General features: G+C 44.8%; 3 protein-coding genes and 1 pseudogene across 4 annotated transcripts; 1 reads left to right on the forward strand and 3 right to left on the reverse strand.

Annotated features, from left to right (window-relative positions):
- Nucleotides 1-1,520: 1,520 nt before the first annotated feature.
- Nucleotides 1,521-3,889, reverse strand: LOC120704513. The gene is made up of 4 exons (XM_039988935.1): nt 3,311-3,889; nt 3,083-3,232; nt 2,781-2,897; nt 1,521-2,678 (listed from the first exon to the last, which is right to left on the reverse strand). Exons 1-4 carry the CDS (start codon nt 3,436-3,438, stop codon nt 1,922-1,924), a joined length of 1,152 nt encoding a protein of 383 aa, XP_039844869.1. The 5' UTR covers nt 3,439-3,889; the 3' UTR covers nt 1,521-1,921.
- A 4,236-nt stretch (nt 3,890-8,125) lies between these two features.
- On the reverse strand, nt 8,126-10,582 carry LOC120704514 (bZIP transcription factor 46-like). Of its 2 annotated transcripts, XM_039988936.1 has the most exons (4): nt 9,935-10,582; nt 8,884-8,931; nt 8,550-8,627; nt 8,126-8,457 (listed from the first exon to the last, which is right to left on the reverse strand). In XM_039988936.1, the coding sequence occupies exons 1-4, from the start codon at nt 10,262-10,264 to the stop codon at nt 8,383-8,385; spliced, it is 531 nt and encodes a 176-aa protein (XP_039844870.1). In that variant the 5' UTR covers nt 10,265-10,582; the 3' UTR covers nt 8,126-8,382. The 2 variants fall into 2 exon arrangements, with proteins under 2 accessions (XP_039844870.1, XP_039844871.1); XM_039988937.1 differs by lacking the exon at nt 8,884-8,931 and having other exon boundaries at nt 8,145-8,457; nt 9,935-10,568.
- A 3,595-nt stretch (nt 10,583-14,177) lies between these two features.
- LOC120704516 lies at nt 14,178-21,518 on the forward strand (annotated as a pseudogene).
- Nucleotides 21,519-21,681: 163 nt separating this feature from the next.
- On the reverse strand, nt 21,682-24,971 carry LOC120704515 (probable hexosyltransferase MUCI70). Its single transcript, XM_039988938.1, has 7 exons — nt 24,953-24,971; nt 24,695-24,868; nt 24,329-24,400; nt 24,060-24,247; nt 22,694-23,109; nt 22,439-22,623; nt 21,682-22,280 (listed from the first exon to the last, which is right to left on the reverse strand). Exons 1-7 carry the CDS (start codon nt 24,969-24,971, stop codon nt 21,913-21,915), a joined length of 1,422 nt encoding a protein of 473 aa, XP_039844872.1. The 3' UTR covers nt 21,682-21,912.
- Nucleotides 24,972-24,975: the final 4 nt, after the last annotated feature.

Below are 24,975 nucleotides of genomic sequence, written 5' to 3' on the forward strand. Positions count from 1 at the left end.
CAAATTTTATTCTTTAATTAAATTGTTGATTAGAGTTAATTTCTACATAGACAACTATATATAAATTTTGATTAAGTTTAACTTTGCTTTTGCAAATAATAAAAAATATAATATGAGTTAATTAAATTAAGAATATTTCTTTTTCAATAAATTTTACCTGTGGTTTCTAATTAAAATAAATGAAATTTATAGTTCTTTAATTTTCTTTTATAACGCAAAACTTCCGATAGTGTTTTTTTTTTGTAACCCTAGTTCCGTTTTTCGCGTCTCTTGCGTTCTCGTAACCGTTCCAGCGAGCTTTGTCCGTTAGTACGTTCTTTTAAAATCTTTTCTTTTGGTGTATTGTTCTTAGTTGTTCTTGTTTTGCTTTGTATGGTTGTTCGATGTTTGCTTCGAGTAGACGGATCGATGTCCGAAGCGTGAAGATCAAGTATTCCAAGTGAGCAAGAGCTAAAGGATAGTAAGAGTGGCTTTTCGTTGGAGAAAGGCAAGTGACCCTAACCATACTTCTATCTATGCTTTATTTACAAGATGATATGATTTAATTGGAACATGGAGAACCACCCAAGAAAACCGTACAACCACAATACTATATGGCTCTGGTCTTGGCTGATTAATTAGAGACTCTAGCTTGTGACAATCTTACCGAAAGGGCAAGAGGGGATGCATCGACGGGGTATAGCTCGGTCCTCTTGGGGCAATTGGTATTGTTTAATGGTCCTTTGTCAAGGTACCACCTCATTAGGACAGTGTTATGACCGCTTTGACTTGAAACCTTAGCGGATTGTCATGGGTTAGGGAATCTTTGTAAAGGCCTCGTAGCGTCCCTATGCAATCACACCTCGGAAGTGTGGTATTGTGCCTGATCAGCACATATGCGTGGTTGGGTTCAAAGTTCTTCGGAACTTTTACGCGAATTGTGGTGAAAGTGTACAACCTCTGCAGAGTGTAAAACTGATATATCAGCCGTGCTCACGGTCACGAGCGGCTTGGACCCTCACATGATTAATAAACTTAAAGATGGATATAAATCATATTCTGGTTATTTCTTGTGGCCTTGCTGAGTACCAACCATAAGTGTACTCACCCTTGCTTACTGCTGCTCAGAAGGAAAAGTTGATGTGAAGTCTTATGAAGATGTTGCTGAATTCTAGGCGTACGCAACCCCCCAGTCGATTGCCTGTGAAGTTTGGAGCCTCCGTTTCCAGGATAAGCTGTATAACTCTGATAGTCTTTTATTTGTTTTAGTTCTCTTTTTCGTGATACTGTTACTGATTATTCACTTATAATGTCTCTATATGTATGAAACTTGATCCTAGCATACATATAGCTATGCATTCATTTTTGTCTTTAAAACCGGGTGTGACAAAAACAAAACAATTGAGATTTTTTCGTTACTACTCTTTAGCAGCATAATCACAAATGTATTTCCCCATATGCTGTATTGGATGTGCAGTCCAACTTATTGAATAGAACACTTGTTTCAATGTCACAGCGAAGCTATTTTTTTTCAAAATAAAGAATTCAGTTTGCCTCAGTTACTTTATTAATAGCAGTGACTCAATTTCGTCTGCCATGCCATATAGACACAGGACAGTTGGATGGATAATCCCGTCCTTCTCAAATATGTTCGTTCTAAGTCACATAATATGCGCAATGACAATTGAAATAAGAGCTGGAGCGAACTCACCTGCGGACAACTTAGTCTGAGAGTAATAGATTGGATGACCTTAACACACGACATGAGCATTAGACACCCAGGATCTAGTGTAAAGCCCTCTGGTCCATATCCAAGAAGAATAGTGCTGAGCGATTTGAGATTCTCCATCTTGCGAAGATGCATGGAGCTTGGATCATATGCATCCACCCACTTGAGCGATTCCAGCTGAGGAACCGCGATATTTGCAACCAGTTGTCGAGTCTAATTACACAAGAAGCAACTCAACACGGTTAACTCTTTGAGCACCGGTGCCACGATGGTGAGCTGCCGTAAGCCAGCCAGGTGCACAAGCTCCACCAGCTTGAGAGAGTCAGAATTGATGGCGAGATTGTGAACACCTGCTGTTGGCTGGATTCGAAACCAATAGACCTTGTAGAAGGCATCACTTGAGTCACTAGGAATACGTGTCCTCCAGTCCTCATAGAAAGGATGTGATTCTTTCAAGAAGGTATATATTGCAGAGTTGGCGACACAGAATTTCTCACACGCCTGGTGTACCCTGTCAATCAAGTTGTACCGAACTATTGACGGCCTTAATGTTGTATGTCCTATAATGTACTCTCTGTACCAATCTTCCGTCACCTCACCCTCACTGGTGTTTCTCAGATCTTTAGCCAACACTGAGAAATACAAAGCCATTTTACCATTATGGATGAACTTTGGCATGAAAATTGAGCCAAGCTTGTGCAAATCATGTGCTTGCTGGGCAGGCTTTCCTGGAACCGGTGTCATTGTAATTCTGATTTCATCATCATTAACCACCAGCATATCTGTAGTGTCAAAATCCTCATCCCATGTAAGACCTTCTTTATGGGCACGGAACAGCTCTGCAGCAGATCTCTGCACAATCATGATTCCAGCATCAAGAGCTACAGACCCAGTGATAGAGCCTGCTAAGGTCACAGATGTAGCTAGTGTTCCTCCGCCTTCGGTCATGAATTCAGAAACTTTCTTTATGCTGCATACATAACAGCAAAACAATGCATTGCTTATTTTAGTACAGATTAAGGAAGGACAGCAAAATAAACTCATAATATCATGTTGCTTCAGGTTGACTAACCTTTTGGGCATGGAGAAAAAGTTAACCTGTAACTTCCTCACAAGTTGTTCTTTGTCATCCACAAGCTTTTCATCAAACAGGAATTTGCACACGACTGGATGAACAAATTGGCGCACCCTACATGAACATAATAAGCACAGCTGAGAAAATTACTACTATTCTAACAATCAACGCAACAAAGACAATGGTCAAATAGAAAAATAACTAATGTTCTAACAACCACAGTCAACATAATCAGTTCACCACCATAACTATATGGAAATACAGTTCAAGTAATTGTAGGTTAGTTTTTTTGTGCAAACCTCTCTTGCTTATTGCATAGTGCAATTGCCAATTCTCTGTCATATTCAAGAAGGTGCTGAAAATTTATTCCCATCTTTATGTTGTCTTCAATTTTCATTGAGGAAATTTGAGCCTTGTAGTAGGGAGATTTCGATGAACCAACAGTAAAACTAAAAAACAAATATTGCAATTAATCAACTTTGCATTTTGCTAGCAGTTAACAATAAATAACCGGAGAAAATACTTACTTGTTGAGGAACTCAAACAGTTTGTTGCGCAGCTTGTCATCATCCTTCCGAGGATTTGGGAATAGACTTACGAAAGATTTCGTCGAAGCGCTTGAAGCTGTGCTTCCACCACTGCTCGGAATGTGCATTGCTCCAGTGGAGGAGGAGGAGGAAGCGTTGGGTGGAGTGGCGCTCCTGCACGCGGAAGCTGGGTCCGATGACGATGGGGTGCCCAGCGTTGCGCTCCTGTCTCGCGCGGTAGCCGGGTCCGACTCCAACGAAGGGGTAGCCGTGCGCACCGGCGGCGATGAAGGGGTAGCGACGGCCCGCTGAAAGAGGAGACTCCTTCTTCGGGCGCCAGAGGAGATGGTCCGGCTTGCGAGAGGCAGGCGCCTTGGAGGTGTGTTGGGGAGGCGGTGGAGACTCCCTGGCGCCCGGCTTGCCGGAGGCAGGCGTGTGCTGGGGAGGCAGTAGAGACTCTCTGGCGCCCGGCTTGCGGGAGGTGTGCTGGGGACGCGGTTGGGGCTTGGAAGCCGGCGGCGTCAGCAGCGGCGGGGAAGCTTGGTCTGCAGGTGATGCTGGCGCCGACGTCGAGGGCGGCACGCCGACCGGAAGCTGCCCGTGCGATGGCGGCGGTGGCCAGTCGGTGGTGTAACACCCAGGTGTTAATCCTTGATAATTAAGTTAATTAAAGTCATTAGTTTTAAACTCACACACCAAAGCACAAAACCAAACATCTCTTGTCAGCCTGGGCCATACCGGTCTGACCGATGTCAACCATTTTGGGCCCCACAGCATTTAAACCTCTCTCTCACTCCCAACGACCCATTCACCTTCCCAGCCCACTCAGCTCGCCCTCCCGAGCTCTCTCCCTCTCATTTCCTCCCTCAAACCCTAAACCCCAAATCCTCCCTCTCCACGGGATTCCAAGGCCGGGGGAGGACTAAATCGGCGCGGGGGATCATCTTCTCCTCGTTTCCATCCTTGGGGAGCTGTCGATTCAAGTTCTTCGTGGTGAGGAGCCCTCTCAAGGTATTTTGCTTGATATGAATCGATCTCCTTTTCTAGAAGGTTTTAGGTGGTTTCCTCTAGTCAAAAGCATCCACACGAACCCCTGGACTAGATCCTAGAAGGTGTTTAGAATTAGTGGACGATTTTCGTCGCGTCATGGATTCTAGCTTCTGTTCTGGTTGAGACCGGTCGGAGGGACCGGTCTGACCGGTATAACAATAGGTTAGGGGAGACCGGTCTAACCGGTCTGGTGGACCGACCTGGCTGGTATAGCAGTGGCTGAGAGGGTTAAATTGGGGTTTGTTGGTGAGATTAGTTGGAAATTAGTGGGCTTAAATGCTTATTGTAATTTTTATAAATCATGCATGCATTTCTCATGTCATATGCATATGCATACGTGTAGCAGCCGCGGCGGAGGAGGTCGTATACGAGGTGGTTGCGGAGCCACAGGAGCCCCAGGGGCAAGCCCCGCAGTAGGAGGTTCGCGGGGAGTCGGCCCAAGGCCTCACTCACCCCAGTGTTGAGCAGCAGGCGCAAGGCAAGCCCCGGTGCACATCCTATTATTTTAAATTATGACACCTATTTATGTTTCTATACTTGTGCATTAGGTGTAGGAATTGTTTGGAACCTTAGTTGCATGATTCTTAGGTTTCCTTGGGCTTATACTAGTATGTATGGGGCGTTAGCACTGGTATGCTAAATAGTTCTCGATAGAAGCCGAGTGATTTCAGGTCACTCGCGAGATATAGGATGTTTAGAAGTCGAGTAATTTTCGGTTACTCGCGAGATACAGGGTATCGTCATATTCCAGTACCTGAGTTATGAAATTGGTACGCAATGAATGGAGAATTGAGACCGAACGGGGAATGATGATGTATAGGTATGACAGCAGGACAGGGTTCCTGGGTGTCTTAGTCCTATCTATGTCGGTTAAGGACCGAGCCGTTGTTGGCCCTGCTGATCATGTTTGAATTGTACTAACCGCATACCGGGAGTAGGAGGTAGTCGAAACCGGTAAGCCGAGTACTGCCTTGCTTCGAAAGTACAGGAACCCACACCCAACTCCTGGGGCGAGTCGAGTAGTCGCGGAGAATTGGGATGTATATGTTTATTTTTGGTGGTCTCACGTTGAGCTCGGCTGACCATATGTCGTTGGGCTGGTTCCTGTAGTTCGAGGCGGGGAGGGGAATGGTTAGCATGTATAGTCCGACGGGGTAAATACGTGCCGTGTTGGTTAGGTCCACCTTGCAAGTTTAAATCGGATCGATTCGCCGTCAGTCGCTCTCGGATATGAGCACCTTGATCACCGAGTTGCAGCGTAGTGCGAGTAGGGATGATAAGTGATTAATATAAGGTTTCTCTATATTAATTTTATACCTGTTGCTCCACCATGTTTGCTATAGTTAGTTTATTCTAACGATAGATCATGGATAGATTATATATACAATCTGGGCTAAAATCATGAAAGTAAGGACTTACTTTAGCCGCGTTTTCTGCAAAATAACCACTAGCCAAAAGTCTTGCATGTCTAGTTATGTGGGCTAAGTTATACCATTGGTCAGGTAAGTCTTGCTAAGCATTAGAATACTCAGGGTTTGTTGACATATTTATTATTACAGGACACCCGGACGTCGACTTCTGCCCCTGTTGTGTCAAGTTCATCCGCCGGGATGCAGAGGGGTGGCAGGTTGAGGAGCGGGACCCTTAGGTTAGGGTGTTGTTGAGTTGTGCACTTGTGGGCTGAGTGTGCAGCCTTTCTGTTTTGCGTAGACCGGTCTGACTGGTCCGTGGGACCAGTCTGACCGGTGGAGTTGGCAACGGGGTGCCGACCGGTTCGACCGGCTGGGTGAACCGGTCCGACCGGTCGGGGTGTATCAGAACTGATGTAAACTAAAGTAGTTGTAGGATCTTTGTATTCGACTTCAGTCATATCTATGTAAGTGCTAATCTTGTAGATTATTTATGTATTTGGACTCAGTTTGTAAAACTAAATGTTTCGTGTCGTGATCACTCTTGTATTTTCAAGTAATGAGTCGTGCTTGTACCATCTGCGCCCACCTTTGCGTGGGACTACCGGTGTTGTTTCAATCGGGCCGTGGGTTGAGAAAGGATCGCCAAATTAAGCCGTTAAGCTAATGCACCCGATGTGTTCAAATGACGATCATTAAGTTTAATTTAAGTTTTAATTTGACGGTTCCGTCACAGGTGGTAGCTCGCCCCGCGCGGTCGTCAGGCTCGGTGACTGCAGTGGCGTCGGCAACGGCGTCGGGGACGGAGCTCCGGTGATAGACCCGCACGGGCGCATGCCGATTCTCAACGAAGGAGCTCCCCCTCTTTCACCTTGGCCACATTGCGCAGCTGCGAAACGGCGTTGGGGATGGCGGAGGAGCGGCGCGTGGGTTTGCCGGAAGGAGAGGGGGGTTTGGGGTTTTGTTGTTTTGGGTCTCTGGGACGGACGGACCCGCGTCGCCTGGATTTCAGCGGTGATGCCAGTTCAATTGGGGATTTGATAAAGGAATCCGCCCAACTTCTCTCAGAAAAACTCGTTTTGCTTCTATTTTGCTGCTTTTTTTTCGGCTGTTTCTATTGTGCTGTTGCCAAGCCCTCTATTCTGAGGAAAGCACCAACAATGTGTTTACAGTCCGTTCAATTATTAAACCCAATAAATCCTGTCATTAGGAAGAGATTGGACATTAATTGTATTTGATTTATTGAAAGCGCGTGGTCTGCCCCCGCATCGTCTCCCTAGGAGGCGACTGGGCGGCGCCCCCTCCCGGACTCCCCTCCACCTCGCCGCCGCCGGAGTAGAGCGCTGGAAGCCCGTGCACCTGCGGGGAAGGCGGCGGCGGGGCCTCTCATGTGCAGGTGGAGTTCGAGGTGCCGCCGAAGCTTACTGCTCTCGTGTAGGTGTAGGCGCGGCGCCCTCGGTGAGCCGCTGATGCGGACCGATTAGCAGCTGCGGGAGCGAGCAGGGACGGCCGCGCAGCAGCGCCGGGTGCTGGGCGTGGTGGTGGCGGCGGCGGCGGCCCGAGGTGTTTGTTAAGTGAGACTATTTAAACTAAGTTATAGTGAATTAATAATTCTATTTGACCTGTTTTTAGTGTAGCTTAATGCATTGTTTTATCGGTTGTATGCTGATTATTCAAGATATTCCACATGTGTGGTTTATCAGAAAATGTTTTTTCCCCTTCTTTCACGGTGGACCTGTACCATCTTCAGTTTCTGTCCAACTTGACATGTTTACTTCGGACTTTAAATGATGTTGATGCCTGATGGCAACACCTTGCCAGGTTGAAGAGATCAAGCGGGAGATTGGGCTGCTCAAGAGAGCCCAAGGGAACCGGTTCCTCTGCAGTACTGCAGAGGGACTCGGTGCCACTGATCTGCGGGTCCCATGGTTCAGGAGGCCATAGGTCAGTGGGAGAGTCTCCCTGCAGTACTGCAGAGGAGACTCATCCGAGCCGAAGGAGAGCTGTTGGAGTCATCTTTTTTTTTCATGGTTAAGTACTTTGCTGTTCTGTTGAGTTCTTTGAGTTTTCTAGTTTATTTATGTAATCAAACCTTGTATGAACTTGCTTGCTTCCTCTGTTAAATGATACAGATACAGCGTGCTCCTGATGCTCCCTTAAAAAAATGATGTTGAATTGTTGATACTGCATTTTGGGATGTCTATGAGAGTTAGCATTGAAATACTCGCAAAATAGCTGAATGGTCAGTACAAATCGCGCTGATGCATAGCGTGAGTTTCACCTATCTGTGCGGCAGGACATCTGCATATGGCTGGCTCTAGGTACGAAGGAAAGGACAACCTGAAACGATCAGGGATGCCGGGAATCACGATTTGTTCAGTCGAACACAGCTTCATTTGCAGCTCAAGAAATTAAAAGACGTTCATCTTTGCAGAGATCTAGCGTCAAGGTACAGATCATTGCATATCCATCTATCTCCCCTCCTCTACGGCACACAAACACACACTAACACATGTACACACAAGTCCAATCAACCCTCTTGCGTCGATGATCCATCTATCTTCTCTTAATTTTGTACTGGCAAATAAAATGTGTTCATGTTTCTTTGTCCCTTCAGAATTGCGTCGATGAGGTTCTTCGCAGCGAGCTCTTGGTAGGGAGGACCAGTGCAGCCACTTCCAGTTTAAGCTGCAAAAGAAGGTGAAAGGAGTGTTCATAACACACTGATGCTCAGAAGTAGACAAGGCATCGGGCATGCATGATTCAGTATGTTTCAGTACCTCTTTGCACTGCTTCTTGAGCTTCAAGTTCTCATCCACCAGCCGGCGAACCTCTTTCTCCAGATTTTCTACGTATGCCTGCACACGAACAACAAACCACATGATAGATATTCAGCTAATCAGCTTGTGGAATCAGAATGTGCAGGGCTTTCATTTTTCAGGTCTGATTGTGCGCTGTGTTTCCTCTGAAAGTGTGATTTTTCAGTTAAAAGGGTGTACTCTGGTTATGTCAAATGATATAGGTGGATTGAGATGCTGTTTTTCATTGACCTCTGTTTTTACCAAATTATATGCATTTTTAATAACTATTTTATTTAGACGACATAAGCATTACCATGAGAGACTGGATTCCATCTATAAAGTCTTGTACATCTCGTGAAGCCTACGAGGAACACATAAATTATTCTGTGAGTGGTTATTTTTTAAAAGCAAATTGTAGTAGTGGTTAGTTTGATGTAATCTCGAAGCTTTTAGCTATATTCAAGATTCATTGTAAAATAACTATCACTAGTAAGACACATTTTTCTTCTTGCAACTTGGACAACTTTAGTATTTTTGGGTCTCTGGTACAACCAATCAGACACTTCTTCCTATCACACATCCAGAGAAGATAAAAAATTAGTAATCACAACCTTCCAATTTGAATGGACATGGGATGCATGCAGATTCTTCTAGAGTATTCTGCAGAACTGTAGACGTGCCGTTCTGTGAATCCTTGGTGGCTGGTGCTTACAATTTTTTTTGAGCATTTCGTGCTTAGACTTGGAGCAGGTACAACTGAGCTCAGTGTTAGCGTCTTTTTGGGGAATTTTGTACTGAGATGATAGAGTGCTAACCTTCCAACTTGGTCTAGAAATAATATCGTTTATTAAGTAAAATTTATTTGGCGGCACTCAAAGAAGAGATATACATGCATGCATGTTTAGTTTATACCGACTAATAAAAGGAATCATTGGCAGGAACTCAATGCTTGATGCAAGAGCAACCATATTCAATTTCTTAATCTTGTACTGCACACTTTTAAGTCGCTCACTAGTGACCGCCACTTTGAAGTTTCACTGTCGCATGGTACTTGTATATGTATTGAGACCGTATAAACTTGTATATCTCTTCTGATGAGGACGAAACAAGCTCTAGTGCGGAATCTCGTTGCTTTATTTATTTATTATCTCCTAATGAGTTGAGTTTCATTGGTATGCGCTTTATTCAGAAAACTTGGCAGATTTGAACTTTCAGATAGTGTATGATGTTGTCATATCATATCAACAATCAACTTGGTAGAAACTCTGAGAAAATGCAACTGTTGTGGACGCATCATCAATACAATTGAACTTTTTTTTTCTATGTAATTAAGTGAATTTATACGTATCTGGTTGTATACGGACCCTCTTCCTGGCCCTGGACCGGAGCGCGGACTCCCTGTTCCTCATCATCCTGATGGACCTCCGGTCGTCGCCGCTGCCGCCGCTGATCTGCTGCACCTCCATGTCGACCTCGTCGCCGGCGAACCCGGCGAGCGAGATGGGCGTGGAGGGCAGCGCGTGGCCGGCGATGACGACGGCGCCGTCGTCGTCGTCCTGCAGCGTGGAGATGGAGAAGAGGGAGCTGCAGCCGCTCATGAAGCTCAGCTGCGGGCTGTCCGGCTCCCTCCACGCCGCTGCCGCCGCCGCCGCGGCGTGCACGGCCATCTGGTAGTGGTGGTAGTTGGCCGCCATGATCGGTCGACGGGACCGAATGAATGAACTGGTGGAACTGGATAAGGAGAAAAGAAGACAACACCACCAAGCTGCGTATTCGCTAATGCTCTCAACTTTTGGCTGCTGCTCTGATCTTGCATGGATACTCTGGTGCAGCTCAGCTAGCTTTAATTTAGCAGCACTACTACTGAGCTAACAACTTTGCAGCCGGTGAGATATTTCATTCATGGCCCTGTAGCCTGTAGGACTTATATATAGACACGCAGATGCAGGCTAGCTAAGCGGTGATAGATGCTGATGATGCAGGCTGTGTCGTATTCCACCATGCTTAGCTGCTGCTCCCCTCCCCATAGGCTAATCCATTAATTTATTCCACCTAGCTAATCATCTTTTGGAGGCAGTTGACTAAACCCACAACTTCGATCGGCAGAAGCTAAGGGAGATAGATATTCAATTACTACAGTACTTGGTTTTTATATAATTGCATTTGAGTTTATGACTAAGATGGTCCATTTGAGCTAGCAGGATGGCCTGATGGCTTGTGCTCATCGTGCAGATCCTTCTTCCAGCTAAACATGTATGTGACGTCAAAATCATTGGTGAAATTAACGACTGATCTTCTTTCGAAAAAAAAATGAACGACTGATCCAGCTTGTCCGACGTTGAAGCTTTTGTACCCAGAAGCTGTTAGCTGCTGATGCGCCGCCGTAAATGAATTCAATGGCTTGGCAGATTGGCCGGCCATTTTCAAAGAGAAACCAACAGCCTTGCAGACCCTGAAACATAGAGGGGGCACCCAATTGCTGTGGGTTCTCCAATCGTACACTTATGTTCATCATCATCAAGGTCATTAGCTTGGATATATTATTGTGCATGCTTCCAAGCTCACCATGACACCATGTACATCTTCTCCTGTTGTTTACTTCACGAATATATGCCTTCTCCTATCCTTGCATATTGGAGACAGCGAGCAGGGATTGTCCGCGTCAGATGGATCGATGTTACGAGTGAACCTTACTCTAGGTGGAGCGTCCTTTTCCTGTAGCCTTATCTGGTGTGGATCGTTTTTTCGTCTCCTTTCCTTCCCAAGATCCATGGCCTTTGGCACTTTGTCTTGTAGCTGGTAGTCTGGTACTGGGAGCCAGTACTTGCAGTACTACTCATTCAGAGTTCTACAAATCAACTCATCATATTCTGTTCGCTGAGATATGATAGTAGATATGAGTAGTCAATAGTCAATACTACCTGCATTGGAAGTTTAAGCTTTAGTTGCTGTCTGATAACCGTCCAAATGCCGATCGACAGCAAGGAAACCATGAACTATTCTGAAACTACTTCACTGTGTAGATAGGTTATCGCACGACAATAATAGTAACATAATGAACTTTGCTCATTATTCCCAGCTCAGCATCAGCAACACATTGACCCAACCAAACAGATCACATTGGCTCTCTATTTTAATCTATGCAATCCATGGAGAGATATTTCGCGGAAAGTAAATTTCTCAGAGCATGGCGTAACTGCAATGCAACGCAAATAATTGGAAAAGATATATCTCACAAGCGTAGCTGGCACTTGAGGATTTGCACAGGACCGCCGGGTGCGGTGTAGTGGTTGCCTTGATAGAACCTGCTTATTCTTATATCTCATTTCTTTCTTTAGCCCTGTGTGATGTCTGAAACTTTGGCCTGATCCTTGTGCTATGCCTGCACTAGATATTTTCACCTATCCCAGAACCTAAATTCACCTTTGTCCTGACCCGTCAAACTTCCATCTATCTGTTTCAGAAACCAAAACTAATGCTTGTTCTGATCCCCAATCATCTGACGATCCAAGCCAGGCCAAACCGAGGCGAGCATTCTAGATGCGAATTTATCAACGTCGTTTTCTGGAAAGTTAGGTGCAAATGTCGTCACCAGATAAAGAAACAACTTGGGCTTTTGACCCTCCCATGCATTTCTTTCGATTTATAGGCTAAAAAAGGCCTGGATGCATTCTAAATTTCTATTGAATAGTGGGCAAGATATGTTTGTATTTGCCGCCCTTTGGATGCCTACTTCTAAAGAAGAAGCATTAGCCACACATCACTACTCTCAGCCCCTATGGAAAGTGACAAACATGTACATCATCAACTGTACAGCTGCACAACATGTTCATGAGAAAAATATTGCAGCAGTAGAAAGTGATCCAGCGCTGCTTGTGTTATTATTCTGAAAACATCAAGAGGGAGGAGGATCGAATGAACTGAACCTGCAGTTGTCACCTGGGCTGGGACTGTCCTTTCAGTAAAGCAACTTGATAATCTTCAGAGTTCAGACTTCAACAGGATTCATGCCAACAATTCCCAAGTTATTTTTTCCCCAAGAACACGATATGCGCATGTTTCATTAAGAGAGCAATTTATTAAACTGAATCACCGACACCAAGCCTTCAATATAATTACGCATCGACTAACTAATCCTTGCTTAAAATAAGTTGAGTAGGGAAGCTGGTAGCGTTTGGTACCCCAGAATGTTTGTTATAAAATGCCGTGATTGTTCATTTCTTTCTCTTTCCGATTGGACAGTGTTCATCTTGTCATGCGCTGACATAGGACCAAGAGAGCCAATGCCAATTAGTAGTTTTCTAACCATGATAGTTACCGACCAGTTTAATATGCTGTCACTTTCTCAATCAAGAAACCAACTCCCTCTCACCCACTGTGCAAGTTGCCTCTTTCGGCAAGCACGGTGAAAGTCGGTTCCATGCACTTGGACAGGGTTGGGCTGAACTTGCTCGACATCATTCCCCATCAGCCTTGTCTGGAGCTCAGAGCTTGTGTTTGACTTGCAATTGCCTAGAAATCTCTCTTTATACCCAGACCAACAGCATCAATTCTAGATTTCTTGTCGATTCTAGATATGCAAGCCCACTGGCCAGCCTGTTGCAAATTGTGGCTGCAGAGCAGGTGACAGAAAAGCATGGCAATGTGCTGTGGTTGCAGTTTGCGTGCTGGATCCCGGGTGACCAAATGGAAATTGCCGCTTGCGGTGCTGATGTTCTAGAAAGAAGATGGTGATGATAATTTCAGTAGTGGAGTGCATTTCAACTTGAGGTGGTCATTTTACTCTAACTAGGCGTATAGCCCGCGCATTTGCGCGGCTAGTATTGAAAATTCAAAAATTTGCATGTCGTTATATCCTTACTTAAAGATTATACTATTTTTTTACCATACATCATCATGTTCATTATCGTGTAAGTTGTGTCTTATTGTTGATTAAAACAATTCGCATATGATCTACCTATAATAACAATTTGATTTGTTGAGCTTTAATAATATTATGCAGATAATTATTCTTATTTTTATTTTATTTTGATTGATTGTTGTTAGCTTTAGTTTTTATTAATAATATATATTTGTAACTGATACATAGCTAAATGATATTTATTTAATTTTTCATAATGGTGGTGGGTGATTTTTAATTAGGCACAAGGATATTTTAGCCTATTTTTTTATAGTAATGCCAGTAGTAGTTAATTTTTATTTTCCTATTTTTTCGATTAACGTGAGAATTTCTAGGCCTTGAGAGCGAACATGGAGGCTCCGTTTGTTGGCCAAATAATAAGATAATAGATGCAATCCTTGATCCAATCACTTCACCAGCCTGAAACTGTAATTTTCAGCTGGTTGGACTTTGTCATGCTAATCAGAAATGAGAAACAGTAGTTTTCAAAAAAAGAAACGAGAAACAGTACCAATCGATCCTTTGACCCAATCAATTCCAACCCATCATTCTCAGTCACATGAACACAATCATTCACACAAGCACACTGGATGGGGGCTAAACTTTTCAATCAACACCCTGCAGGCAAGTTTCTCCCAGGGAGAAGGCCGTCATCAGAAAATAATTCCAAATCCAGGGCCCATTTCGCAAAACGCTCCACCTCCTACCGGTCGTCGCCTCGCCCGTCGCCTTCCCACGAGACCAGCTCGCCGACCTCGCCTCCGACGCCTCGCCCGCTCCCCGATCCGAGCCCTAGCCCTAGCTTTCTCTCGCCGGCGATGCATCCCTCCGGCGCGGGGGATTACGCCCCCTACTACCCCCCTTACCCCTCCCCCGCGGCGCCGCCTCCCGCCACCTACCCGTCGGTGCCCGCCCCGGCTTCCGCGCCCCCGTACTCGCCGTACCCCACGGACTTCGCCCCCGCGCCGTCGTACCCCGCGTACCCGCCGGCCCAGCCCGTCGACATCCCCCACTACGCGCCTCCGGCCGCCGCGCCGCCGCCCCCGCAGCCGTACTACCCCTACGAGCCGCCGCCGCTCCCTCCGTCCCCGCACAACCCGGTGCCGTCGCCGTACCCGTTGTTGGATCGGGCGGGGAGCTACGGCTACGGATCCGGCTCCGGGTACGGCCAGGAGCTGTACCCGCCCAAGCCGGCGGGCGGGGGCGGGTGGTCCGACGATGGGGTCTACGCGTACGACGGCGGCGACGCGCCGGAGCCATACGGCGCCAGGGGGACCGCGCCGAGGTTGGGGTCGGGATCGGGATCCGCGCTGTTTGATGACTACGGGAGGTCGATTGGTTCCGCGACGGATAGGGGTGGGCGTGGGGGTAGTGAGGCGAGCCCCAAGGTGGTGAGGGCCGTGCCCAAGGCGGAGACGACGGAGGACGTTAGGGGTGGGGTGCAGAAGTTCAGGGTTAAGCTGCTGCCGGAGGGGGCTGGGAGCCCGATGGATGTGCTCTGCCAGGTAGTCTGCTTGTTCCAATGCTGTGGAGTGAGATGAATTTTGTGAACATTGTCATGGATTAGCTTCCAAGTTTTTGAACAACTCTGAATGCAGAACCTTAGCTCGTTCTAGAGGCTGCTAACTCTACAATTGAACCTTTTAGTGTGCGAATAGATTGCATTTCATAGTAGTGCTTGAGTAAGCATAAGATGTTCAGAGCTGGCTTCAATTTACTTGGAAATTTACAGTACAGAGAAGGGGTTACTAGTACATGAACTTGGTCAAGTAACCAGTAGTGGTGCTTTTTTTTTTTGGGGGGGGGGGGATTGAATATCCACCAAATTGGCACCTGGGACATGTTTCTGGACCTGATATTCACAACATTTTGCTGAGGCTAAATATGAAATGAAACGGCTTATTGCGGAATTCTGGCCCAAGTCAACCTGTTTGGTTTACTTATAATCAACTGCAAGATATGCTGGGAAAGTTCCTGGCATCGTCTTCTTGAAAAGTTTATATGTACCTACTGCAGTATAAAAAGCAACTGCTGTTTTTTCCCCCCTGGAATTTCAACAACAATGACATTGTGGCAGGATGCTAATGTTAATGTTTTAGTCTGCAGAATATAATTACATATTGCGAATGAACTGGTAGATGCCTCCTTCATATTTGAGAAAAGGAAATATCAATCGGTTTCTGACTGCATTTCTAGTGTAGTTAGTATTGCCAAGTCAGATGAAAATTATAAATTATGTTGCGCTCATAGCTTTGCATTCTATCAAGACGAAAAATGAAGAAAACCGAAAAGCTCTATTATTGACATCTATGGAAGCTGACCTAAAATTCACATGTTAACAGTTGGTTGTGAATTTGCATGGAACTGAAATTGAACAGGCCAGAACAAGGACGTCCTTGCCAAAATGGTCACATTTAAATTTACTAAGTAATAATGGTTTTAAAAAAACCTGTAAACTTCTGCAATGAGATGTTGTAGGAATGGATGTTTACAATTGGCATGTCATAACTTGGTATGATCCAGCAGGCATTAACCAATACTTCTCTGCTTGTGCCTTATGCAGGTTGGTTTGGATGGAATCCGGATGCTTGATCCCAACACTAGTAGGACTTTAAGAATATATCCCCTTGAAACTGTAACTAGATGGGATGTAAGTAAATTGTGTTCTTGTGGCACCTTTGTAAGAAAGTAGTTGTCGTTATTTTAGTATTTATGTTGTTGATCATATGATTTCTGTATCAGGTATTAGATTCTTCTATCTTTGCCTTTTGGTCCAAGAGTTCAGTGGATGTTGAAGCAAAAAGAATAAGGCTGAAATCAAACAGCTACACATCCAACACCATTCTAGACACTGTAACAGCTGCCACTGTGCAGGTTTGGCATTTGCCTTATCGACATAAGTTTGTTCATCTGACAGCACTTTATAATTTGATTTGTTGCACTATACATGGCTTGCCCAAAATGATTGATGGTCGTTGCTTTCGTTGGACTGCAGTTCAAGGAGATGGGTGGAAGCAGCATTTCAAGAAGTAGAGCAATTGCTGATGCAGCGAAGCCTGTTGAGCAGCAAAATGAGAGGAGGAGAATTTTCCCTGATTTGAGGAATTTAATGAAGCCTATGAATGAGGAGAAAGATCACTGGGTAATTAATCTCTCTATCTGTGTTTTGCTACCATTTCAAACTTGCAATTCCTGCATAATCTGAGATCACTGGGTAATTGATCTCTCTTTATCTGTGTTTTGCTATCATTTCAAACTTGCAATTCCTGCATAATCTGCAAAGCTTGATTCAAACTTAGTTCTGTTGCTAATTTGCTATTAGTTTGATTTATGGCTTATCCTATAGCTCTGCATTTTGTATTGTTGGCTTTATGTTATTTCTGTTTGATAATGTCGTAGTAGAGCCTGTCTTGCATACTATTGTCTGCATTCTACTTATGGTTTCGTACCTGTTATGTCACATGTAAATGTGTTTGCTCATTTCTTTCTATAGTTCCTTTTTCTTAATTCTTGTTTTATTCATTGACTCACCTTTGCTAATCCTATTACATGTTCTCATCAAACTCTCCTTTAGGTCCCAGATGAAGCTGTCACCAAGTGCACGGCATGTGCAGCAGATTTCAGTGCTTTCAACCGCAGGGTAAAGAATAGTTAAATATTGATCCGCTGATGATGTCACTTGAATATCTTTTAATGTGTCAAACCTATTATATTTTCAGCATCACTGTCGAAACTGTGGTGATATTTTCTGTGACAAGTGCACCCCGGGAAGGACTCCTCTAACTACGGATGCTGATGCTCAACCAGTCCGAGTTTGTGACAGATGCATGGTAGTTGTTTTTTCAATCCTTTTCCTGTTTCCCATTGCACTACCTGCTCTTATTTATGTTATGCTAGCTATTTAACTCCTTGGTTTGGTGTTTTCTTCTGCTTAGAGGACTCAGGGCACAAACATTAGAAAACAAGTCTTTCCACTTTAACACCAAAACCTGTACCATTTAATAATTTATAAGTTACGCCTAAGATATTGTATGAGTACTAGATATTTGATTTGAGGCTTTACTGTTCATTTAAGGCACTGAGGCTTTATATTGTTCATACCTTTCTTTTCTCTACAAGAAGCTACCATGTCCTTTGTACTGCTCTGTTGGGGAAAAATGAGGGAGTTAGTTTGCACAAATAGTGTCTTTTATTGTCTAAGAAAACGGATGATGCATACCAATTTGTGGGTTTCTTTTCAGCCAATAAAAATGGTAGTTTTGTCAACAGTGTCTGTAATGTTTAACAGGCCTGATTGGAGTGGCCCATGAAGGTACATTTCCCAATGAGCTATACTAATTTCATATCATGCCTTCCTGTTTTCATAGGCTGAAGTAACACAAAGACTTGCCAATGCAAGGGAAGCGGCAAATCGACCAATTGTTCACAGCCATGAGGATCTTGCCAAAAAACTTCAGGTATGTTTGTTAGCTCCTCTGTTTCTTTTTAGCCCCGTTATCTTGTACAGTTCTACTGAACCAATAGAGCTTTCTAGTTCACTTTGAAGGGATAATAGTCTACTTTGTTGTGACTGCCCACCATTTTATTTTTAGTAAGCACATGAGACTAGATTTACCCCGTAGTGCTAATATATGAAAATGAAAATGTCAAAATGTTCCACACCAGCTTTACTGAAAATACTTTTAGCCTATTGTACCATTGTAAGTGACAAGTGGAGGCAGACATCACCCAGTTGTTTGTCAACGGTGAATCCCAGTTGATACATATCTTTGTTTTCAAATTTGAACATGCTGGCTGAGGATAATCTGTTGTTTTCAACAGGAAGCCATGGATATAAATAAAAGGTCATCTTCGGGTGAGTGGATTCATCTCTGTAACCCATACCAGATATGCCCTCTCCACTGTGCCGATTACAATGTGATGTATAAATGTTTTACCCCTTGACAGGGACAAGGTCTTCAGATGCTTCTGGCAAGCGAATGCGGGAAGTTGCATGCCCTATCTGCACGGTCCATCTTCAGGTATGTCGTTGTCGTTGCTACAATTCTTTTAAAATCCATAGTCTAGTGTTTGCCTATGAACATGGCACAACAAATTTACCTTGCTCCAGGTCCAAGTTCCAACTTCTGGTTCAGAGACGATCGAGTGTGGCGTATGTCAGCATCCTTTCCTCGTCAGCGCCCGTTGAGGTGTGCTGTCACGCGGGTGTCTTCTCGGATTCACGAACAGAAAGCCCTGTTCAATCAAGCTTGCTGCTTACCCCAGGCGATCCACCATGTCTGCATGGAGTCCTTTGCAGCGTTCTGTATATGAATGAATCAAAATCATTTGCAAATTTAGTAGTTATGTTGTGAAGTAAGCAAGGATGAATAAGGGTGTGTATACCGTAGGCATCAACTTTGCTACAGTTACTTGAGAAATTTGTGTAGCGTTAACTGGTATGCCATTGCCATGTGATCGAATGTAATTTGGTACCGGGTTACGTGCAGTTTGCCTTGCACAATACATACGCTTCTGTTATTTTCAAAAAAAAAAACAACAACAATACATACAATTCCCTTCCCAGCGTTCTTGTCAGTAGTATGTCAGAGTGAAGTTGAATTCATCTAAAATCTGTAATTTGACTCCAGTTTCTTCCGATATTGTCTGAGAAATTGCAACAAGGTGGCAGATTGCCTAGCAAAGTACGGGGCGAGTGTGGTTAGCTCGGGCTCATCTGTGTTCATGAGCCAGTCCCCCTGTTTATTTCCGACCTGGTCTCCAGCGACCTGGCTGGTGATGATGTATGTCTAATGGAAACAAGCTTTCCGAGTTCAAAAAAAAAGTTTCCTCCCCTGCGGCTGCGCTCTCTTTCGCAGCGGTACGTACATCGGAGGACAACACGAATATTAAAGCGAATTCAACGGTCAAGAGTCCTGCGACAGGAACGCTGCTGCTTTTGCCTCTCCTCGAAGCCGCAGAGAGAAGGAAAGCGTGGAATCATCGAGGGGCAGAAGAGAGCGAGGATGGAGGCGGCGTGGGCGCGCGCGGTGGATCGAGCCACCGACATGGCCGACTCCGCTAAGCGCTTCTTCCTCTCCTTCCGCCGCCCTCAGCAGCAGCAGCAGCAGCCGCCGCCGCCTCCCAGCCCCAATCCCGTAAGCGAACTCACACCATTCTCTTTACGCAGTTCCCTTCTGCGTTGCAGGGGACGAGGATGCCAGCGGGTTGAATTACGAATGCATCTGCAAAGGCCTAAGCCAGAACTTTCCCTTTTCGTGGAAGCTGAGGCATTTATGTGCATCATGGGTCCAGTTGCTAAGTTTTGGGGCTTCTTTTGCCAGATGAATTAGGGTGCAAAATGCTAGTCATGGTCCATGTACTGCGCCGTTTCGCCTGTTGTGTTCTAGAGAGTTAGCTTGCTATATGAAGGGCGGTAAAGGGGTCCATACTTCGTGTTTGGAACGGCTGGCTTGAGTGCCAGTTTACACATCATAACCGTAGTTTAATCGAGTTCTGAATTTTGATTGTACTCCCCTTAACAATGAGGCTGCACAGCTGCCCTTCTAGGTGACCTGTCATACAAATGATTTTTGCTGGCAATTCATGTTTTCTTCTCTTCAATCAGAAGTTCCACACACACGCACAATAACTGTATTGCATCAGTAAGAAGGCAAGAAGCGACACTTTTCTTCTGATGCACTCTTAATACCTGTTCTAATTCTGACATTCAGTTGCCAGCTTTTGGATCAGGGGTGAACTTGATGTTCAATTGTGGGCTCTGCTTTTGTTTTTGATTCACATGTCCTTTGGAACCTCCTATTCAATATGCCTTCCATTGTTTCTTTACTTCAGGAGGTAGATATCTTGAAGCGTTTGCAGAGAGAAGCATTCTATGACATCATGCAGCTGAGGGAGAGACAAGAGAAAGTTAAGAGAGTGCTTTCCTTGTTCAAAGCTTCCAAAGTTGTTCCATTTGCAGAAGAAAGCACGCAGGTCAAGGGTGTTATCAATGTTGCTGGATCACTGTCAAGAGATAGTTCAGAAGCAGAATCTGGTATTGGTTCACGGTTTGTGTTTCAGACCACTGTTCGGAAGAAGGATTCCCTCTTCGCAGAGCTCGTCACTGATCATAGATACATGTCTCAAGAAAATGATCAAATTGGGGGCCCTCTTGTATTGTCAAAGGTGATGTACTTGTCAAACATCAATGACTCTTTGTCCGTTGCTGCTGTACCAATAGGTGCGAAGTGTGATGATTTTTCAGACGATCCAAATCTCCGAGAGGTAATTTCTTCAGACAAGCAGTGATGCCTTCAGTGCTATCCTTTTGCCTGCTAATGTATAAGGTAACAGTTTGCTTGACAGGAACATTGGCTGGACAGCTTGCGTTCTTCGTTGAAGCCGCCTTTGCTGATTAAAAGTCACAAATATGCTGGTGGCCTAATACTAAGATCGAAGAATGTTGCTGTTTCTCTTGCTGAGTTGATTTCAGTAGCTGGGAAGCCACTAAGTGATGGTGAAGCTAGCAAAGTTTTCACAGAATTTGGGCAAATTTCATATCAGATACCTGATGGCATAAAATTGATCTTGTCTGCTGCTTGGCATGGACCAAGTGTATTTCCTCAGAAGAGGAAACTGACTGCTGGAAGTTGCATTGATGTTGAGCTGAAAATCGATGAGCTCCAGGATCGGGGCTTGGATTGAGATCAACAGGAAGTTGAACACACGGTTACTGAGATGGGCTCTCACACTATCAGATACACCGGAGGGTGACCTAGGATGGGGTTTGATCTTGCGGAAAGGGACTGAAGCCAAACCACAACGGTTTCAGGTGGAGGGTTTTCTGAATTTGTGTCTCGGCAAGAAGGCTGCTGTGCAACCTGGTATCGTGTTCAACGTGGACGGCAGGAGATGCGCTCCTGCTCTTGTATTCCACTCAAGTTGGTCCTTGTGATTCTGGTGTAGGAACTTTTGGTAGATCAGAGAATGCTGAAGGAGTTGTTTGTATCATGGGGAAGACCAACAATTCATTTGCTGAAGGAGTATGATGCATTGCAGTGATTATTGTGAAGTGTCATTAATTATCTTATAGTTGTTGTTGCTTTGATATCCCTATACCTTTGCGTAGAGCGTTCCAGGCTTCCAGATCTGACGGACCATGATTCTTTTATTTGCAAGCAATATTTCTATTGTGCGTGTTAAATCACAATACAAAATACGAAAGCGTGATTGGTTGTATGATTTCACCAACACTACAAAGCCGATCTGTTACATTCCACGGTTCTTTTACAAGTGTGATCGTTTGAATTTGCACAGAACTTCCTATGTTCAGCCGCAACACAATCTACAGAAAATTACAGGATCTCATCTGAATCTGATTAAACAAGAAAAAGAAAAGAAAAAATCAGTGTTCTACTTGGTATATCCACAAAAGAATCAAAGACCAAATATTTTTCCAGCCTAGCCTGCCGGTGAAGTCCTTTTTACAGCAGGGAGTTCCACAGAGCTGAGGTCTGCAGGATATGGAGTCCACAGCCCTAATCCTCCTCTACTCTCCTTCAAACCCTTCTTCACAATCTCATCAATAGTTTTGGCCCATTCAACTTTCGATGAGTGCTCTCTTGTGTGTTTGTGCAAGATGAACAGCGAATTGTACTCACAGTTCGCGAACATGAAGAACTTAAGAGCATCCCCGAGTCTATGCACCACGTAGCCAAAGCTGATCTGATCACGTGGTGTGAAAAGATTGACCTCGTTGAACCAGAGGCAGCTGAACAAATCAGTCATTGTCGTGTGCTCCCGGATCAGCACTGCACCCTCTGGTACATCTGCAAGTTACAAATGGTCTTATCAGCACTGATGCTGTAGAACAATGAACCAGTTATTTCAGAAACTACTTAAATTTTGCTTAAGCAACAAGAACAGTTTCAAGACCATACAAGACAAATGTAAAGAACTCTGTAGGCATATGTGATTTTTCACTCACCACTAGGTATCTTTTTCTTTGGGCTCCACGGCTCCATCCCCTCATAATAGTACATCTTCATCTGAAGATCAACCAAAGGACGTGCATATCGCTTCCTCCGTTTTATTGCATCCCCCTCTTCATAAATGCTCCTATGATGCTTATGGACAGCTACTGCAAATGTGTATTTTCCACGCCAGAGATATCTGCAAAGATTTTTCTATTTCAGATCATCAACCAAGCAATATGATGTGGCTGAGGTTATAGAAAGCTGACCTCTCGAGAATAAGCAGCGGATCAACTATGAGCTCCATTTTTCCATCAATCCAAATGCTATACCAAGCTTGAGGAAATAGTCTCTGTGTTAAAATCTTTGGAATTTTTCCATTCCTTCTAGGTTCATCAAATGGGAGGCGGTGAACAGTTATAAGTCGCCATATACCAACCCATTTTCCTCCAGCATTGTCAATCTTGACAGTCGTGTTCTTTTCAATAAAATCAAGAGATACTTCATCTACCACCATCAGGAAGCAGAACAACTTCTGAGACCGATGACTAATATTCGATGGCTGATGGGGAATGTCATAACCATCAAAAATACCAGACGCAACGACAAATTTGCATTTCTGTATGTATTTGACATCAACACTATCCATATCTGCACCACTATTTTTCATGAATCCACAGTGCACCTGAGCATACACCATAAACCAAACACATGTACCACATGATTCAGAAGATGAAGAGGGGGGGGGGGGATTGTAATAAGCTACCATTAAGAGGAAATGTGCACTATTCTTTTGAAAGAATGGTGAAAACGCAGGTCCTATTTCATAATATATGCCCAAGCAGGCAAGCACTTGAAAATTACACTAACTGGCCACCAACATTCCGCCTTCATTTAGGTTCTATTAGTGAATCATTTTCATCATCTGTGGATAAAGGGCGTACCCAGTGCCGTAGGCTTCCCGCACTGTGCGGGGTCTGGGGAAGGGTTGTCTTTAAGCCCCAAGCCTTACCCACACAAATGTGCAGAGGCTGGGGCTCGAACCCGGGACCTTCCGGTTACAGACGGTAGGCTCTACCGCTGCACCAGGCCCGCCCTTCCATTTTCATCATCTGTGGATCTAGGAAAATATTAAGTTGATGTTTGGCTCATTGCGGTAGCAAGCAATTCTGTGAGTCAGTAAGGTTGAGATAATTTTAATCTCGAGGATATTTCCAAGACAGTTCACACGTCGTGCGTACCTTATTAGTGTACTTTTCGAGACGCCATGAATGCAGAACAAAAAATGCATGGTGAAAGCATCAGAACACAAGAATGCACATGTAGTTTTCTCCATGGTGCAAAGAAACTTTCTCAGTGAAGATATAGTCCTAACAAAGGGATGGTTACTTTATTTATCTTATGTGTCCTTTCATACCAGACCTATTCAGCATTCAACAAAATACGCAATAACACAAATGCTTGGTGCCGGATGCCCTCATATACGGAGCAGAAGGAGAATGCAGCTGCTATTTCTCCTATTATGCATTTAGCAACTTATTGCCACTTACATGAAACGGTATAGCTTAGAAATTAAGAACCCAGCTTACAAAGAAACATATAAGGTGTACACTTGTACAAAAGGCAATTAGTTACCTTCATGGTAGAATTAAGTTTGAAGCTTTTCTCCCTCTGTTTCCAGCTTTGACGTCCTCCAAACAGCGGTGAAGGATCTTTATCCTGTTTATCAACAGTAATATATGATAACTTCTTTACTATTGTGTTGGGAGTCCTCTTTGGAATGACAACAGCATTTGGATCATCTGCAACAGGTATTTGGCAGCCTGGAGATTGAAGTAAAATGTGAGGCTATGAAGCAGTCACAATTTAGTGCCCGGCAGAATTTTTGGAGGCACAAGGCTTACGATGGAGTGGTTTTGATGAGGGCCCCATTGAGTCCAACACATTGAGAACTTTACTATCCTTTCTACAAAGAGCTGCAGGGATGCAAGGAATAGGAAAGTACCATGTCATGACAATGATAGGCAGTCAATGGAAGACCAGAATGCATTTAACTTCAGAGTAAGTAGTGCGGAAAAAAAAATTCAGAAGATGTAGAAACTGCATCATACAGAAGATGTAGAAACTGCATCAAGCTCAAGAGTCAAGACATAAGCGCATTGCACACACGAAGCTGAGCAGCTACGGTCCACTGCTACAGAGCAGCTATGGGCACTGCTCGACGCCCCAGGAGAAGCGAGGGAAGCCGCGGGGGCCTTGCTTGGGCTGACCTGAGAGGAATCCGACGGAAGAGCTGCAGGACCAGAGGTGGAAGGCGAGGGCGAGGAGCACGAGCATGGCCCAAGCGATGGCCGACACGAGCACCAGCCGCACGACACCCCTGCGCCACACCAACCGCATCGCCGCCGCCTCCGCCTTCAGCGCCGCTTCCGCGCCACCGCCGCCTGCGACCGAACCCTCAGATCCGAACGGGGAAACGATCGCTGCGCCAGATTGGCTGGGTCGGGTCGGGTCGGTTCAGTGCCTACCTCTGCTTCGCCTCGCCATTGCT

Source organism: Panicum virgatum, chromosome 4K, assembly GCF_016808335.1.
Source record: "Panicum virgatum strain AP13 chromosome 4K, P.virgatum_v5, whole genome shotgun sequence".
NCBI classification, from domain to species: Eukaryota; Viridiplantae; Streptophyta; class Magnoliopsida; order Poales; family Poaceae; genus Panicum; species Panicum virgatum.

Coding starts and splice junctions, on each gene's coding strand:
- LOC120704514 (XM_039988936.1), bottom strand. CDS start 10,264: ATGGCGGCCAACTACCACCACTACCAGATGGCCGTGCACGCCGCGGCG. Junction 8,932..9,934: donor GGTCCAGGGCCAGGAAGAGG/GTCCGTATACAA, acceptor TGTTCCTCGTAG/GCTTCACGAGATGTACAAGA. Junction 8,458..8,549: donor TCAAGAAGCAGTGCAAAGAG/GTACTGAAACAT, acceptor CTTCTTTTGCAG/CTTAAACTGGAAGTGGCTGC.
- LOC120704513 (XM_039988935.1), bottom strand. CDS start 3,438: ATGCACATTCCGAGCAGTGGTGGAAGCACAGCTTCAAGCGCTTCGACG. Junction 2,898..3,082: donor CTATGCAATAAGCAAGAGAG/GTTTGCACAAAA, acceptor ATGTTCATGTAG/GGTGCGCCAATTTGTTCATC. Junction 2,679..2,780: donor TTTTTCTCCATGCCCAAAAG/GTTAGTCAACCT, acceptor TTATGTATGCAG/CATAAAGAAAGTTTCTGAAT.
- LOC120704515 (XM_039988938.1), bottom strand. Junction 22,624..22,693: donor CCGCTGCTTATTCTCGAGAG/GTCAGCTTTCTA, acceptor AAATCTTTGCAG/ATATCTCTGGCGTGGAAAAT. Junction 22,281..22,438: donor AAAGAAAAAGATACCTAGTG/GTGAGTGAAAAA, acceptor TGTAACTTGCAG/ATGTACCAGAGGGTGCAGTG.